At 39.1% G+C, this 18,298-nt stretch overlaps 1 protein-coding gene across 1 annotated transcript; it reads left to right on the forward strand.

Annotated features, from left to right (window-relative positions):
* The first annotated feature begins 1,078 nt into the window (after window positions 1-1,078).
* Window positions 1,079-18,298, forward strand: LOC133984708 (desmoglein-2.1-like). The gene is made up of 15 exons (XM_062424164.1): window positions 1,079-1,126; window positions 3,843-3,971; window positions 5,170-5,328; window positions 5,748-5,889; window positions 9,744-9,904; window positions 10,391-10,525; window positions 10,632-10,817; window positions 11,323-11,560; window positions 11,726-11,980; window positions 12,031-12,189; window positions 12,807-13,028; window positions 13,340-13,588; window positions 15,299-15,429; window positions 15,546-15,848; window positions 17,000-18,298. Exons 1-15 carry the CDS (start codon window positions 1,079-1,081, stop codon window positions 18,296-18,298), a joined length of 3,816 nt encoding a protein of 1,271 aa, XP_062280148.1.

Here is an 18,298-nt window from a genome sequence, read left to right on the forward strand (position 1 = left end):
TAAGTCTTAGTATTAATGTACTTAGTCTTAGACTTTTCTTTATGCTTTTCAGTATAAGCCAAGTATACTTCACTATACTATTCTTAAGTATATAAAATATAGTATATAAAAAGTCAACTTCAAGTATACTGCCTCAGTTTTAGTATAAAATAAGTATACTCGTAGTACACTTGAATAAACTACTTTTTGCTAAGGCCTCAGTAAGTAATATAAAAACATGGAAAATGGTCCTGTAAATCACTTATCAACCTTACATTTGCTTCTATTAGATAGACCCATATTCTGACCCACAGTCACAGTATTTCCTCACAAATCATTCAGGAGAGCAGAAAGAGTTTATTTTGAATCCAGTGTTACATAAAATATGAGAACAAAACTATTTCAATGAATTATATTAAATGTAAAGAATGAACATTTTTTTGAAATTTTGGGTCAAATATGTGTCAAATTTGACCCTGAAAAGTATCTAAGGGTTAATAGTGACAATGACAAATACATCCCAAACAGTATAGTATAGCAGTAAAAAGAATAAATGTCATCTTCAGTTAGTGATTTATCCTTAAATATTTTTTTAATGAAATCTTAAAAAATAACAAGTATAACAACAAGTGTAGTCTACAGACATAAACAGGTCAGTGCTGGCCTGCAATGTCAGTGCTGGTTGGCTGGCTGTGGGGTTTTTCATGATGACTGGATTTTTATTAGATGTTCCAGCTGTTTTTGATATTACACACAGTGACTCACCTACATAAGTTATTAGAACACCTTAAATGTGATTATTTTTACTTTGGGTAATATTGCCATAATGTGAAGTTACACTTTTCTTAGTAAGTTAGAATATGTTTAAAAATATGTGTAGCTCAGCAATGTATCTGACTATAAACATGTATCAAGGTGTGAATGTTGGCCAGCTATCTGCTTTGTCCCTGCTTGAGGGGTGGGTGTGAGTTTGAGGAAGCACTCCTCTTTCTTAAGCCTCCTCCTCAGCTCCATCAGACCATCAGTCAGGAACTCTTGTCGGCTTCATTGGGACTGTATTGCTTTACTTCATACGGATACAAGGACTTTTTTTGCAGTCATGACTCGGGTTACTTCACCCGTGTTTATGTCACTGCTGCTGTTTTTGGTGAGTACAGTAGACCCAGCATATCTTATAACTGTTGTTTTTTGTTTTTTATGCATGACAGACTATATTTAGTTTCTCTGGAGATCTGGACTATAAACATAGAAAAAGTGTTTTTAATAGTGTAAATGGTGGACACATTAGCTATATTATTATATAATTCATACAAGCTTTAACAAAATACTTAATAGACTCACTTGTTTGTATTACATAACTTTTTTAATTCAGTTAAATCAGGTTAAAATCAGTCCAAACAATACTCACTTTGTAAACCATTGACTGGACCACCTGTCTTAACACGTGGCTGCCATGGCAACATAGATGAAGGATGGGGTGAGAGAGTTATGTGATTGCTTTCATAAGACAGGGAGAGGCTTGGCATCATTTCTCAAAAAACAACACCATTCCTAACCCCTTAACCATTACCCTAACCACATGTGCTTGTGTTTAGATTTGGCAGTTAATCTTACTTTCATAAGCACATAGTCTTAATTGTCTTAAAAATGCATTAAGACACTGAAAGAAAATGATGCCACTTGAATGCAGAAAAACAAGTCAGGTTATTTGTATTTGAGACAAGCATTAAACACAATGTGCTGATGACTATATGTGGGTATGATTGTATGTAGAAAGTTTGCTGCATGTTTTTCAGACAACCATTCATTTATGAGCAATATGAAAATAAAACGTTATTATTAACAAGTTAACAAAGCTGCTGTTGTTTCCGTGGGCGATATAATGTCTTAACAGAGCCTGTTTTAATTTGATTGATTGATCAAACCCACACTTATTTTATTTCATTTCACTGTTGCTTGTTGATGATTCTAATTCATATTCATACTGTTCACATGAAATAGTTGGGAGGGTGTTGGAACTCTTTAGGGTGCAGACTCAAAACAATAAGAAATGACTATTTAGTGAAGAAGTGACAGCAGTGATTTGATGGAACGTTTTTTTTTAGATTTACTCATGCATGTCATGTACATGCTGAGTCAGACTGAGCTCTTCTTTTAACACTGAAACATTGTGAGGCTGCCCCTCATTATTATTACCTCGTGTTATCCTGACATGCCCATACATTAACTACAATGTATGCTCAGTTATCTTCAGGGCATTAAAGGGTGTGATAGGGTGTGTCAGCCTCTCCCATGCACTAAACAATAACAGGTGGATGATTTTACCCAGTGGGCCTCCCAGTACCTTAATTCATAATGAGGGTTCAATCAGCCTCTTTAATTGTTCATTTCTGACAGCTATGACATCTCCTATCTTGGCAGAGGAACAGCAAACGTGTCAAGAAACTGACAATCAAATTGCCTCAGTTCAGTTAAAATAGATAATATAGATATGAATACTAAATGTGATATAACTGCACTGCCTCCTACCTGTGTAGAGCAGACTGTGCTCCATGTCACATCTCACTGACTGAAAAACATTTCATTTAAATATGCGGAGCTCCGTTTATTCTAAGCATAGGTCTATCAGAATAACTGAAAGACAGTGAATGCTTTAATGTTTTATTGAAAACAGAGGCGATGAAGGTGTGTAAACAGTACCTGCATTGTGTGATTCACAACAACCGAAACTCATTTAGATGTCAGAAAGTCCCACAGAGTTTGTCACTAATTCAGCATCACCAATACTTAAATATTTATATTATACTTATATTATTATTTCTATTTTTTCTGTTTTATTTTATTTCCACCCTAAGAAGACAGATATTGGATTATCTTTATTAAGAAACATGTTTTTCCCGTCAGAACAAAAGAAGTGTACAAAGTGCAAATAATTCCATTTTAAATCTTTAATCTGTCACTTTTTCGATCCTCGATATCACGTTCATGTTTTATGTTCCTATTTTTTTTTTACATTTTGTGAAGTACATTATATTATGTCCTTTTGTATGAAATGTGTTATATAAATATAGATTTCATTCTTATTCTTATGACTGTTGCAATCACAGGTCACACTATCTAAGCTGCATGTCACTAAGGCACAGAGACCCATTTAAATAGGGTGAGCTAATTACAACACAGTCATATTGAAAAATCAGATGCAGGTAACTAGGTTGGCCATCAAACCTGCACCGAGGAGTTCTTGAACACTGGTTACCCCGACAGTGCAAACTGTGGTTTATTCTACATGCGATTTAATTAGGCTGAGTCAGAAGACTTTTGACACATGACACACTTCAGCTGTCCTACTAAGTATTTCCACTAAATTGTACATAAAAAAAAGCCGGGGATGTTCTTGCTATACCACCCTTCTTATTGTAACAAACACATTCAGGCTTCACTCAGGGAAGTTGTCAAGGAAAATGTAAAGAAAGACACTTTTTTCAAATTTTTTTAAGGTTCCTCTCCAAGGTTACTTTTGGTAATTTTCTGGTGCGACTATATTCCAACCTTAAATAAAATACAGCTGCAGCACCTGGGTAGCTAAGTGGTTACTGTTCATGCCACATAGTGGCAGTATCCCTGGTCCGATTCCAGCAAGGGAGCTTTGCTGCAGGTCATTCCTCTCTCTCTCTCTCTCTCTCTCTCTCTCTCTCTCTCTCTCTCTCTCTCTCTCTCTCTCTCTCTCTCTCTCTCTCTATGCCATGTAATTTCAAATAAAGGCAAAAGATGCCCCAAAATAAAATAAAATACAGCTGATTTAAAAATGTGGTGTAAATGAATCTGACAAGTAATTGAGAGTAATCACATCTATCGCATTACAGATCCAGGTTGTTGCTCTGTTGGCGGCCAACTCTGGAGGCAATCTGATAAGAAAAAAAAGATTATGGCTTCCTCCACAAAAAAATCTGACAGAAAATAAAGACTACACTAAAGAGGCTTATGTTGCCAAGGTGAGTCACTGTTTTTTTTCCATTTCTTTATTGCTTCCTGACAACTTTGAATCACAACACATTTAATGCTTTAAAAAGCAGTTTAAAGAGTATTTGCATTATTATTCTTAAGAATTGTATGAGTTTGTCAATGCTTGTGTACATCAGAACATGGTGTAAGAAATGCAGTTTGGCTTCATGTAGTGACAGTTTGGTAGGCCATTGGCTGTTTTCAATGTGCTATATAAATAAAGCTGACATTGACATTAAAGCCAAAAAAAATTAGAGCAATCTGGTCATATCTGGGCTCCAATAGCCCATTACTGAGAAAACATCTTCATAGCACTATACTGTCACACACTTGTTGAAAACAATTTAAAAAAACATTAGAATAAATATGATGATAATAATAATAATAATAATAATAATAATAATAATAATAATAATAATAATAATAATAATAATAATAATAATAATAATAATAATAATATTATTATTATTATTATTATTATTATTATTATTATTATTATTATTATTATTATTATTATTATGAAAGCAAACTTAAGACTTACCTTTTTAGCCTGGCTTTTTACTAAATTGTATTCATTGTTTTATTATATTCTATCCTTTTGTTTATCTATTTAAACTGTTTAGTCTATAAGTGTATTTAGCTTATTTATTATATAATTTTAGTTGTTTATATTATTATGTCCTGATATTAATATTAACTTTTTAATTCTAGTTTGAATTTATTTTTATTAAAGGAACTTTGTAATTTTATTCATGTATTTATTTATTTATTTTTTAGCTCCTTTTATTTATTTGGTTTTAATCCGTTTCTGGTGTCTCCTCACTGCTAATTGCTGAGAGTGCATCCGCAGTTTTCAGTTGCCTTCTTTCAAGTGTGTGGCTTTTGGTTTTGCTTTTGTTTTGTGCTTGTTTGCCTTTATTATGTAAAGCACGTTACTTACTGTATGAAAATGATATATAAATCAAGTCTGATTGATTGATTAACAATAATAATAATAATAAGTGAGTAACATTTTTTAGTTTGAAGACTTCAGTAAAAGGACACTTTAAAATAAATCGTTTTCTAACCCTGCAACGTGCTTTTCTTGTTTTTCTGGTGTAAATGTGTTGTTGTTTCCTTCTGATACACTAAAATTCATTTGAATGAGACTGTGTTAAGCTGAATCTAGTCCTCCACTCTGTGTATCAGATTCATTCAGACAACACTAATGGCAAAGGGAATATTGTCTACTCCCTGGATGGTGTTGGTGCAAGCAAGTTTCCCTTCAATGTGTTTGTAGTCGAAAGTAACACAGGACTGATTCATCTGAAGAAAACGCTTGACAGGGAGAACATCGATTTATACAACGTGAGTGATGCATAACAGGTTCTATTCTATGTTGTTGGATTGAGAAGATTTAGTAATGGCTGCTTTTCATACTTATTTGATATTTGATATACTTATTTGGCATTGATTTTGTTACACATTCATGTCACACACTGTTAACCCTTACATACTGTTCATATTCTATACCCTTGTAGTATGTTCCCCTCATAAAAAAGTGTCTATACCACATTTTGAACCACAAATGTTTCAGAGAGCAGAGAGAGAGCTACTATCACACAATATCATGTCCTATTTTACCTAAGACAATAGACTAGACTATATGTAAGGGTTAATGTTTGTAAGTCTAAGTGATATATTTTAAAAGTCAATCTCTGAAAGGAAATTAATCTTGCTAAGACAGATGATAAAGATGATTGGATTTGTGTCTTCTGTTGCTTCAGCTGACAGGTATTGCTACATACATTGATGGCACCAAGGCAGAGGAAGATGTTTTGCTACGGTTCAAGGTTGTAGATGAGAATGACAACCCTCCAGTGTTTGGTACCATCAGCCCTGGGGCTGTAGATGAGAACAGCCCTGCAGGTTAGTATGTCTACTTTTGTGAATGTCTCTCACAAATTTCCACACTGATGAGTGATGGAAAATTTAGATTAGAGTAGTCACATTGTACATGTACAGCAAAATGCAATAATAGAATTAAGTGCTAATGAGGCAATATTTACACGTGAGATTATATCTGATATAGTCTTATATAAATATGAAATATATACAGATAATAAAAAGAAGGTGCTGACAAAGATAAGATGCAATTGGTAAGGCATATAGAAGTTATCTAAAAATTAAATGAAAACAATGCTGGAGATTTCACTAACAGACCACGGCAACTTAGATATGAATATAAAGATTTATTACGATGGAAGAAGAGGGATGAGGGTTGAGGGTTGAAGTGTTTGGGATGAAGGGATGAGGGGTAAAGGGAGGGGTAAGAAGAGATAGAGGTGTAGAGTGAAGTATGAAGGGATGAGGTTGAAGTCAGGGTTAGGGTTAGGGTTAGGGTTAGGTTGCAATAGCGGTCTCTAGGTGGGTGTGGGTAGGGAACTGATGTGGGGTGAGACTCTAGTTGGGGGAGCTGTCTCTTCATCTGGCCCAGGTTGAAGACCCATCCTGAAATTGATCAAAAGAGAGAACATTAGAAAGGGTTTTGGGGGGCTGGGATGTTAGAAATGAGAAGATGGGGAGAAGAGAGGAGAAGGTGTTACTTAAGTACTGCTTGAAATTCGGGAGGTATGAGGCGTGTTCTTTATTCCTAAACATATTCATAAAACTTCATTTAGATAATCTCAAGGACTGTTGAAAAATGACTTACACTAGTCAGACAACAATACTTTGAACTAGGAGACAAGCCGCATAGATTGTTAGCCAGACAGCTGAGGCAGGCACAAGCTGCAAGAGCTATTCATAGTATTACATCTAGAAATGGCAGCATATTGACAGTTAAAAAAATCAACAAGTGCTTTGCAGACTTCTATGAGGGTATATTTCACCAATTTAGATATGCCAAAACTGTCTAAAGAAGCTGCTAAAGCAATGGATGAAGAAATTACCCCAAAATAGATAAGTAGTGCTATCTCCTCCTTTCCATCCAATAAGGCCCCAGGCCCTGATGGTTTTGGCATTGAATTCTTTAAAAAATATAATTCTACAGTTACACCACTGCTTCTCCATATGTTCAACCACTCAAAAGACACTTCCGTACTCCCCCCATCTTTGTATAAAGCAAATGTTTCTGTGATCTTAAAGCCGGGCCGGGATGCGATGGAAGTTTCATCGTATCGTCCTATTTCACTGCTGCCAACAGAAACTAAGATCATCGGTAAGATACTAGCCAACAGACTCAAAGCATTTATATGCACAATTGTTCATTCCGATCAAACTGGATTTATACCAGGGAGACACATGTTCTTTAACCTATGTCGCCTGTTTAATATCCTATATGCAAAACATACATCAGATGCAATTATTATCTCGCTAGACGCCCAACGTGCTTTTGATCAGGACGAATGGCAATATATGCATTACACTTTGGAAGAATTTGGCTTTGGTCCCTCATTCAGACAATGGATAGAAGTTATTTACTCACACCCTGTTGCTTCTATCATTACCAATCAAAACGCCTCTCACCCGTTTCGGATAAACCGTGGAACAAGACAGGGTTGTCTCCTCTCCCCATTCCTATTTGCAGTTATGGTGGAGCCATTAGCAATCAGCATTAGACAGAACCCAGAAATAACCCCAATAGTCTTACAAGGAACGCCACAACAACTTTCTCTTTATGCCGACGACATCCTCATATATGCCTATCAAACCCAGAGACATCAACACCTCCGCTCCTCTTGCTAATTAACCATTTCAGCTCGTTTTCAGGATTTACAATCAACTGGGAGAAAAGTGAGTTAATGCCCATTTCCACAAATGTCAGCGAGCAATTTTTACAAACTTCCCCCTTCAAAAAAGCTTACAACAGTTTTACATATCTTGGAATCCCAATAACTAAAAAGGCAGAAAATCTTCTTCAGGTCAACTAGAAGAAGAGAATCAATCAACTGAAGCAAAATATAGAATTTTGGAAAACGCTCTGCATCTCTATGGATGGGAGAATCAATGCCATCAAAATGGTTGCTCTCCCTTGCTTTCTTTCCCTTTTTCAGGCCATTCCCTCTTTCATTCCACTCCCGTACTTTAAACAGCTTGACTCAAATATTGTGCCCTTCCTATGGTGCTATAAAGCTGTCCGAATCACCAAAAAACATTTGATCAAGCCAAAAACGACTGGCGGCTTCGGTCTTCCTCACTTTAAAACATACTATTGGGCAGCTCACTTAAACATCATAGCGTGGTGGAAACATGGCCTAGCCAATGACTCAGATGACTGTCCGGCCTGGCTGTCTTTAGAGCGGACACTTTGTAATAAGACTTCCCTTGATATTCCCATATGTGAAAACCATGCATTTGTTCCTGGCTTGAGTGACAATGTCTTCACAGAATGGAAACTTAAGGGGATCAAAGATATTGGGGCTTTGTATCTGGACGGGCACTTTATGTCATTTGAGCAGCTGCAGAGAGCGTATAATATCCCAATTTCTAACTTCTTCAGGTACTTGCAAATTTGCGACTATGTAGGGAAGAATATAACTAACTATGAAAGGGTCAGCTCCCATAACTTTCTTGAGAAGGTTAGTAAATTTGACCCACACAGCAAAGGGGCAGTATCTTACTTTTATCAAACCATACAAGAATACACAGATGTTGCTACAGGTGTTTTTAAGCAAAATTGGGAGGCTGAACTAGGTGAGGTGATGGATGAGGAGACCTGGGAGGAATGTCTTGAAAGTGTACATAAATGTTCAATTAACTCCAGATACAATCTGATACAGTTCAAAACAATACATCGATTGTACTATTGCAAAGACAGATTACACAGGATTTTCCCCGAGGTGTCCCCCCTTTGTAGCAGGTATAAGGAGACAGAGGGGTCGTTGACGCACTCTCTTTGGACATGTTGGAAATTGTTTACTTATTGGGGAAATATATTTGAATGTTTCTCTAAAGCCTTTAATAACAACTGGGAACCTAACCCAGTAGCTGATGTGTTAGGAGCCATGAGTGTGTTACCTATGATAAATAAGTATGAAAGTCAGGCTATTGTATATGGTATGGTTGTAGCGAGAAAACTTATTCTACTTATGTGGAAGTCAGATAACGCACCAACATATCTTATGTGGAAAAGAGAGCTGATTATTATTGTGTTGCACTTAGAAAGGATAAGGTTCTCTAGCAAGGACAAAACACAAATACACTACTACTACACTACACACTACTCTGTAGCTCAATAGCATTGTGCGGAATGCTGATATTCAGTCAGTTTCTGTGAAAATCATGATGTTACAGTCTATATAAACGTTTGTGTAAGTGAATCCGATGTTGTGGTTTGTCCAATTCAGTCACCTGACACCAAATGAAGATGCTAGGCAGAAATGGTGGTGGGAAGTTAGCCCCAAGCCTCCCTGCTTCCCTAACCTTTGTTTAAAGTCTTGACGCCGTCGCCCTTCTCTTTCTGTAAATGGAGATAGTTTGCTAGACTGTGGTGTCCTAGTTATCTTCAGCAGTAGTTTAAGGATGTCTTATGCACAAATTTTACAAAGAGAACTTAAGTGCAAAAGTTATTGTCGGCTATACAATGTGTTAACATGTCTGTAGACTGATTACTACTAATTCACAAAGAGCAGGGAGAGCACATATTCTAGTCCACCAAGCAGCTTAATGGGGCATGTCATTGTACACTATCGACATCAATGTCAAATGTTTTCTCACTTTTTGATACACTGTCTCCTATATTATATTTGATGACTGTTGTATTTGTTGCTGTATTATTACAGGGACGTCAGTTATGAAAGTCGTTGCAACTGATGCTGATGAACCCAATAATCCGAACTCTAAGATAGCTTATTCAATTGGGAGTCAGAATCCACCTCATGACATGTTCTACATGACTACTGATGGAACCGTCTACGTCAAAAGTCCAAAGCTTGACAGAGAGGTATGGACTACACCAATACATTCACAGGGTCAGCGTATTTATGTTATCCTTTAAGATAGTCAGTAAAACAACTATGATAGTAACTAAGTCATTGGATAACATCAAGGTGTAAGTCAAAATTATTGATTTAATGTAGCACATGAGGCAAAAAGTATTTGATGTACACTAGAGCAAGGCCCTTAAACCCAACATACATGGCAGCATCTGTGTATGAATGTGTGAGTGTGATCAGGGCGATCCTGGAAATAAGAGCGTTTCTCGGTGAGACTTCCCTGAATGAATCAAAGTTTGAAAAGGTGACAAAGTGGAAGTGTGGTGCACAGGTATTGCTGTTTTGTCCAAAGAGCAACCACACTACACTTTATAGTATAATTATAATATAGGTCATAGTTCAACTCTCAGATTTCAACACCTCTTACACTGATATAATCTCACATCAATGTGTGATACAGTCTTTGTTAGTAATTTATGTCTTTTATATTTCAGGAAACGGATCAGTACATTCTGACGGTGATAGGTCGAGACTTAAACGGTCAACCAGGGGGAAACACAGCAACCGGCACTGTTACCATTAATATCCGAGATGTGAATGACCACCTTCCCACTCTGGAAAAAGAGATGGTAGGGTTTTATTTAGGGGTTTTTTCTGACTTTTTTTATTTTTACGATTGTTTAATATTACATAAGAACTCTCTTACTGTCGTCTCATAATGTCTTTTGCTTGCAGTATGAGGGCAGTATTGAGGAGAACACAGACGGTGTGGAAGTGATGAGAATCAAAGCAGAGGACCTGGACGTGAAGGACACAGACAACTGGGAAGCCGTGTTTGATATTGTCAAAGGCAACGAGGCCGGGTACTTCAGCATCAAAACAGACCCAAAGACTAATGAAGGCATCCTCATGCTCGACAAGGTACAACCACAGCAGTGTTTCTGCATTTCAGTTTAGAATAAATTACATTTCATGGTGCAACCGTGTAATAGAGCAAAACTACAGAGCATGTTCTGGCAGTTGCACTGCATTTCCATTGCTCTCTGTATTATTGGTTAATCTTTTTAATTGATTAAATTATTAAGTGTGGTTAATACATTTCTTTTTGCTTTTCATGCCTTTTTAGTAAGTAACTAGCAAAGAGGCTGACAGGAATCAGGGAGAAAGAGATAGGGGCATGACCTGCAGCATAGGTCCCTGGCTGGATTTGAACCAGGGACGCTGTGATTATGTGGCATGTGCTCTAACCACTTGACCACCAAGAGGCTCCAGTTAATCAATAAATGATGCCTGTATAAAACATTACCTTAACATGGATTTACAAAGCCTCTGAAAACCAGTCCTGATTTTTCTCAATTCTGTAAGCGTGTATTAACGAATGCTAATATTTGTTATTGTTATAATTGATCTTTGTGTCATTTCACAGGCTGTTGATTATGAGAATGTGAAGGACCTTGAACTAGGACTAGCTGTGAGGAACAAGGCTCCACCACATGATGGTTCGGGGGCAAATGCAGGAGCTGGTGGGGGAGGGGGATCAGGAGGCGGAGGAGGATCAGGTGGGGGAGGGGGAGGAGGGGGAGGAGGGGGAGGAGGGGGAGGAGGATCAGGAGGCGGAGGGGGATCCGGAGGTGGAGGGGGATCAGGAGGTGGAGGGGGATCAGGTGGGGGAGGAGGATCAGGAGGCGGAGGGGGATCAGGAGGTGGAGGGGGATCAGGTGGGGGAGGAGGATCAGGAGGCGGAGGGGGATCAGGAGGGGGAGCAGGAGGGGGACCAGGTGGCGGATCTGGTGGAGCCAGTGGTGCCAGTGGTGCCAGTGGTACGGGAGGTGGGTCCGGAGGATCATCATGGCAAAGCGGGACCACATTTAAAACCTATCCAATCAAAATCAATGTGAAGAACCAGCCTGAAGGGCCACGCTTTGACCCCAAAGTCAAAGCTATTCCCATCTCAGAGGGAGACACGTCCATTAAACCTAAAGATGTTATTTCCCACTACCCTGCTATAGATGGAGACACAGGGGAACCAGCTGAGAATGTCAGGTCAGTGCATACACAAACATGCAGACATGAATCCCCCTACAGTTAAAAATACAATGTCAATAAATTCTATACTCAATAGTAACTAACAGAGATTATTTGTGCTGTAGGTATGCCAAAGGTTCAGATCCTGGCAACTGGCTAATCATTGACCCAAAGACAGCTGAGATCAAACTGAACAAGATGCCTGACAGAGAATCTCCACTCTTGGTCAATGGAACATACTTTGCTGAAATACTCTGCATGACAGAAGGTACACTTTTCCTCTAAACATCTGCTCCAGCTCTAGATGTTATAGATTTCATAGTAGCTTTGATGACAGTTAAAAGTTTGCGCTCAGTAAAATCCGAGTAAAAACATACTATTTTGGAAGTGTGAATAAAGAATGTCAGGTCAATCATGCCATTAGATTATGACACTTTATATGGACTGTTGACCCTTTTCACCAGAGTTTCCAAAAGCTTTGGGGTAGTTGAAACAAAATGGGTCATGGGGGGACATAAATATACTGGAAATATAATAAAAGTGGACGAGTGCAAATCTGGTCTTTTGCAGCTTGTAATGTGGTAAATATTAGTGCCGATGCTGAGGCTGTGTGACTCCATTTCATGAATATAGAAAGACAAGAAGAAAACAAGAAGACATTTCAGAAAAAAAGAATAGAAGTTGTTTCTGGTTTAAGATTTTAACTGAAACTCAAACATGTATCCTGACATAGTCCGCACACAAACAGGGGCTAACAGTTGTGATGATTGTTCTCCACCAGCAGGGAAGAGAAGCATTTGTCCCTGAAGGTGTCTCTGAAAATAGGAAATAAAAATGAGAGAAATGCTCAATGATCTGTCCTTATTTCTGTTTTTTCCATCCCAGACACACCCGCTAAAACAGCCACTGGCACCATAGCCATCCAGGTGGAAGATTTTAATGACCAATGCCCCACCCTGACCAGTAAAATCCACACCATTTGTACCACGGATGATGCTGTTATCGTCAGCGCTGAGGATGATGATGCATTCCCTAACGGACCTCCTTTACACTTTTCCATTGTCCCAGAGGGCACTGAGGGCAAATGGCAGGTGGAATATCTTAATGGTGAGGAACATACTCTAAATTATCTAGAAGATATGCAAGACACCTACATATGTATATGCATATGTGTACATATATATATATACATCTGATTTTATCCCTAAATTGATGAAAGGAAAAAAACAAAACTTATGACCTAACCGTGTTTTCACTGGGAAGCCTGGTATGCATCTACGACCAGTTGACAACCAGAATGTCCAGAACCTCTTGTTTTTACATTTAAAAGTGAAAAGGTATATTTAACCATGAGTCTTTACTTTGTACTTTTTATGAAACCATACTGATCTATTACACCTTTCATATGTTGTTGGCAGACACTGCAGCTATCTTGAGATCCCAGGAATCCTTGTGGCCTGGTGTGTACGAGGTGGAATTTTTGGTGAAGGACGATCAGGGAGAGGCCTGTACAGAACCACAAAAGATGAAGGTCCAGGTCTGCACCTGTGAGGATGGAGGGTTGTGTGGAAAACGAGGCAACAATGGTAAACTGGGACAGCAGGGAACAGCAGAGTTAGGAGCTGCAGGCATCGGCCTGATACTACTAGGCTTGCTGCTGTTACTACGTAAGTATTATGTGATGGTCATTCTGATGAAGGATCATGTGATCAAACACTTAACACCTTTGATATGCTCAAGACTATCCAAAGACAGGTTTAGTTACATTTAAGTTCCAGTTTAGGTCCAGAGAGGCAATGATAATGGCAAAGCAAATTATTAATTGTTAAGTAATTCATTTTAGGATGTGAAGACATGCACATATCACACACATACAAACTAGACTCATTACTTCAGCAATTATATATTTGCACGATTTTCTGATTATTGTTCTTATTATTTTCTTATTTTGAATGGTTGTTTCTCTTTTCTACCTAAGAATGATTTTGTTAGGCCTGTAACATGGATTTCTCCTCTGGGGATCATTAAAGTGTTTTCTTACTTTCGTCCACTAGAGAGCACTTAAACGTTTATCTTTCAACTCAAGTGTCCTCAATACAAATCATAAATACATTTTTAAATAACTTAAACCTTAAATAAATGTTTGTTTTGTTTTTTATGTTAAAAGATGAATATCGAACATGACATCAGTATCAGCTTCAAATATTCAGTATTGATAGAGTTTCAATTAGGACTACAGGCTCAAGTGAAGCAATTGCAAGGTCAATCAATCAATCAATCAATCTTTATTTATATAGCGCCAAATCACAACAAAAGTCATCTCAAGGCACTTTAGGTCTGTAGGTCTAGACCAGGGGTGTCAAATATGCGACCCATGGGCCAGATGTGGCCCGACAAGGGGTCCAATCTGGCCCACTTTGCTTCTTCCTTCTTTCCTTCTTTCCTTCCATCTATCCTTGCTCCCTTTTTTTCTTCCTTCAATCTGTCCTTCTTCCCTTTCTTCAATCTTTCCATCCTGTCTTCTTTTCCTTCCTTCCTTCAATCTGTCCTTTTTCTCTTTCTTCCTTCAATCTGTCCTTCCTCCCTTCCTCCCTTCAGTCTGTTGCTCCTCCTTTTCTTCCTTCAATCTGTCCTTCCTCCCTTTCTTCCTTCCATTTTTCCTTCCTTCCTTCTTTCCTTTCCTCCATCTTTTTAATGGTCCGGCCCACATGAAATCAAATTGGGCTGTGTGTGGCCCTTCAATGAAAATAAGTTTGACACCCCTGGTCTAGACCGTACTCTTTAATTTGATTTAAAGAGACCCAACATTCCAAGGTATAATAATATATTTGGCAAATATTGCAACCACACCCTCACCTATTTCAATAGGTATAAAAGACAACAGGTGGGGCATAAAGGTTAAGCAATTATATTTGTTCTCTGCTGTAAATTGTCTGACAAAAACTGCAGCGTGTAATAAATTACATCTTTGTTATGACACCTGTCACTCAATCCATGGGTTGGTTCCCGTCTCTTAAAAGTGCAGTCACTAGATTCTACTGGAAAAAACAAAAACCACAAATCAAAAAGCAAAAAGCAAAAAGCAAAAAAGCTAAACAATACAGAGGACTCAAGGCCCCAGATTTCTTCGACTATTTCCTTTCACATCATTTACTGTGCATCCACTACCGGACTAATGACGCCAATCCACCTTGGTTGTCTCACATGTGAATGGTTATGGCAACGCCTCTAGTCTTATTAATAATTATTGCTCATTATATAAGCACATCTAACAGCAATGTTCTGTGCCAGGTTAATTCAAATATAGTTAAACTGATCTTTCTTGAGGAAAACTCCTTTGCCAAAGCCAACAATCAGACTAAAACTTGTTTCCACAGTCATCCCTCTGCTGCTGCTCTTGTGCCAATGTGGGGACGCTGCAAGTCTGCCAGGGGGGTTTACTAAGATGCCTTTCGACACTAAATCACACCTCATCAACTACCACACTGAGGGCCAAGGAGAGAACACGGTAGGACTACTATATTTAATTGAACTTTTGCGTGAATTTAATTTTTGAAGACAGAAATACTGACATAGACACAGGTTGCTTTCTATTCTAACATTTTGATCCTTGCCATGTTATAGGAGGTGCCGCTACTTAACATGCCATCACCAGTGTATGGAGATATGGTCCAGATAGGTATGGCTGCCAAATCTTCGGCAATGGCACCTATGGCAGACTTCGATTTCCAGAAATCTGTTACTTCCATCGATGGGATAAATGGGAACATCAATCTGGATGGCCACAGAGAAGGAACATGGGGGATGATGAACCAGATGAGCCACACTGGCTTCTACTCTGAGTTTGAAAGCAGAGAGGCAGGAGGTGGTGAAATTTATGACGGCATGACTCTGCCAGGCAACTTCCTGGGACAGTACTACACTCAGGTGAGGAATTTTAGTAAATATTCCTACCCATTACTTTCTGTAACCCATAGTGGGCTTTTGTTGTCCTGGACATTCCTCGTTTTAATAGTTTTGTTGGGACCATTGGGAGAACAATTCAAATAAGATAAAAGTAGAATGACTGAAAAAGGCTCAATTCCTTGCTCAAAACAGTTCAAATCATTATGTGTACTTGTCCTCTCACTATAAATAAAGATCAACTTTCTTCCAAAAAAAAAAAAAAACACTTTTAAAGAGCCATTTTAACTAACTAAGTCACACAGTGTTCATGGACAGCGCATGAACCCAAAATTTAAAAGCTTAATAGAACATCACCCTGTGCACAACCATTGTTCTACACCAAGGCAATGCAAGTGTATTTATATAGCACATTTCAGCAACAATGTAATTCAAGATGCTTTACATAAAGCATTAAAAAGATTGAGACAAAGTGCAAAAGAAACACATAAGAAAAGGACAATTAAATACAATTAAAAACAAGACAATAGAAAGCAAAAACAAGCTAAAATAGAATGTTTAGTTTTGACTGACTAGAACAGAAAGTAGACCTGTCCCAGATGATCTGAGAGGTCTGGATGGTTCATAATATAGAAACAGATCAGAAATGTGTTTTGGCCCTAAACCATTCAGTGCTTTATAAACCAACAGTCAAATATTTTAAAAATCAATTGTTTGACAGACAGAAACTCAGTGTAAAGGTCTGAAAACTGGAGTATAATCAATCACTTTCTTTGTCTTAGAGAGGACTCAAACACCAGCAGTCTGAATCAGCTGCAGCTGTCTGATTGATTTCTTAGGGAGACCTGTTAAGATAATGTTACAGTAGATCAGTCTACTGAAGATAAATGTATGGACACATTTTTCCAAATCCTGCTGACCTTTAATCTTTGATATATTCCTCAGGTGATAGTAGGATGACTTTGTAATTGTCTTAATATGGCTGCTGAGCTGAACTTGTGATGTAATGAGACACATGTTTCTGGTGTTTAAACTGTCTAATTATGAGAAATGTTCTTAATATGGGTACACTGCACTTGTTAGAAAGTACGTTAAAACAATTTGCATTATGAAAGCAAAAATTGACTGTGCTCTTTTGGTGAAGATTTCGTTTTTTTAATTTATTTTTTAAACAGAAGGCATCTGGCGAAAACCTTGGAGTGAAGGACGGTCTGTTGGTGTACGACTTTGAAGGTCAGGGCTCCCCTGCTGGTTCAGTGGGCTGTTGCAGCCTCCTGGAGGCTGACAATGACCTGCAGTTTCTCGATGACCTCGGACCAAAGTTCAAGACCCTGGCAGAGGTGTGTGGGGGCAAGAAGATCCAAACTGAAGTCAAGCAGGTGTTCACTCCACTGCCCAGTGCCTCCATCAAAACTCAAACCTCAGTATCAAATTTGACAACTGCCACACAGCTGCCCCCTCTACCCAAGCTGCAGCCAACTGTCCCCAAAATAGAACAGACTGTTGTCACGGAGAAATCTCAGCATTCTAAGGTCAAGAAAGAAAGCACGGCCACATTGAGAGAAGGGATGACCACAGTGAAGAAAGGGGTGTCAAATCAAAGCCAGATGCTCCTGCTACAGCAACAGCAGCCTGTCTTCTACACCACCACCCCTGTGATGCAGCCAATGCATTACGTAGTCCAGCCACAAGTTCAAAACACCATGCTGCTGGCTGAGGCACCAGTTACCAACCTGCAGGGCATGGTCCTAGTCAACGGGACCCAGACTGGACCTGGCCAAGGCATGGTAGTTCAGGGGCAGACAGTGATGTCCAGTGGACAAGCCCAGGGCTCTGGCTTAGTGCTGGTTGAGAGGGGTGGGGTCCAAGGTGGTGGTGCCAACCTGATCCACGCTGGCAACCCGTCTGGCTTTCAGACCATGATGGTCATGGAGGGCAAGGTCCCAGCAGGATCAATGCAAGTTCTTACAGGCAACAAGACCCAAGCTGTGCAGGGGGGCACTCTACAGTCAGGAGGGCGTTCAAGATCTCAGAGTGTCCTGGTGGTCGGTTCACCAACAAGCAGTGGAGGGCAGCTGGTCCAGGAGGCAGGAGGTTTGTTCCAGAAGAGCAATGTCTTAGACTCCCAGAGAGTCCTCTACAGCCAGGATAACATGTCCCCTGGTTCTCTACAGCCAGCTACTCTACAGCAAGGAGAGCTTTCAGGATCTCAGGGAGTCTTGTTGGTCGGTTCACCAACAAGCAATGGAGGGCACCTGGTCCAGGAGGCAGGAGGTCTGTTCCAGAAGAGCAATGTCTTTGACTGTCAGAGAGTACTCTACAGCCAGGACAACATGTCCCTTGGTTCTCTACAGCCAGGACAGCTTTCAGGATCTCAGAGAGTCCTGGTGGTTGGTTCACCAACAAGCAGCGGAAGGCACCTGGTCCAGAAGGCAGGGGGTCTGTTCCAGAAGACCAGTGTCTCTAACTCTTAA

This window comes from Scomber scombrus, chromosome 8 (assembly GCF_963691925.1).
Source record: "Scomber scombrus chromosome 8, fScoSco1.1, whole genome shotgun sequence".
In the NCBI taxonomy this organism is placed as follows: Eukaryota; Metazoa; Chordata; class Actinopteri; order Scombriformes; family Scombridae; genus Scomber; species Scomber scombrus.

Excerpts from the sequence above, each read along its gene's own strand:
- LOC133984708 (XM_062424164.1), top strand. The coding sequence starts at position 1,079 with ATGACTCGGGTTACTTCACCCGTGTTTATGTCACTGCTGCTGTTTTTG. Across the intron at positions 15,430-15,545 it reads AGGGCCAAGGAGAGAACACG|GAGGTGCCGCTACTTAACAT; the intron begins GTAGGACTACTA and ends GCCATGTTATAG. Across the intron at positions 15,849-16,999 it reads TGGGACAGTACTACACTCAG|AAGGCATCTGGCGAAAACCT; the intron begins GTGAGGAATTTT and ends TTTTTTAAACAG.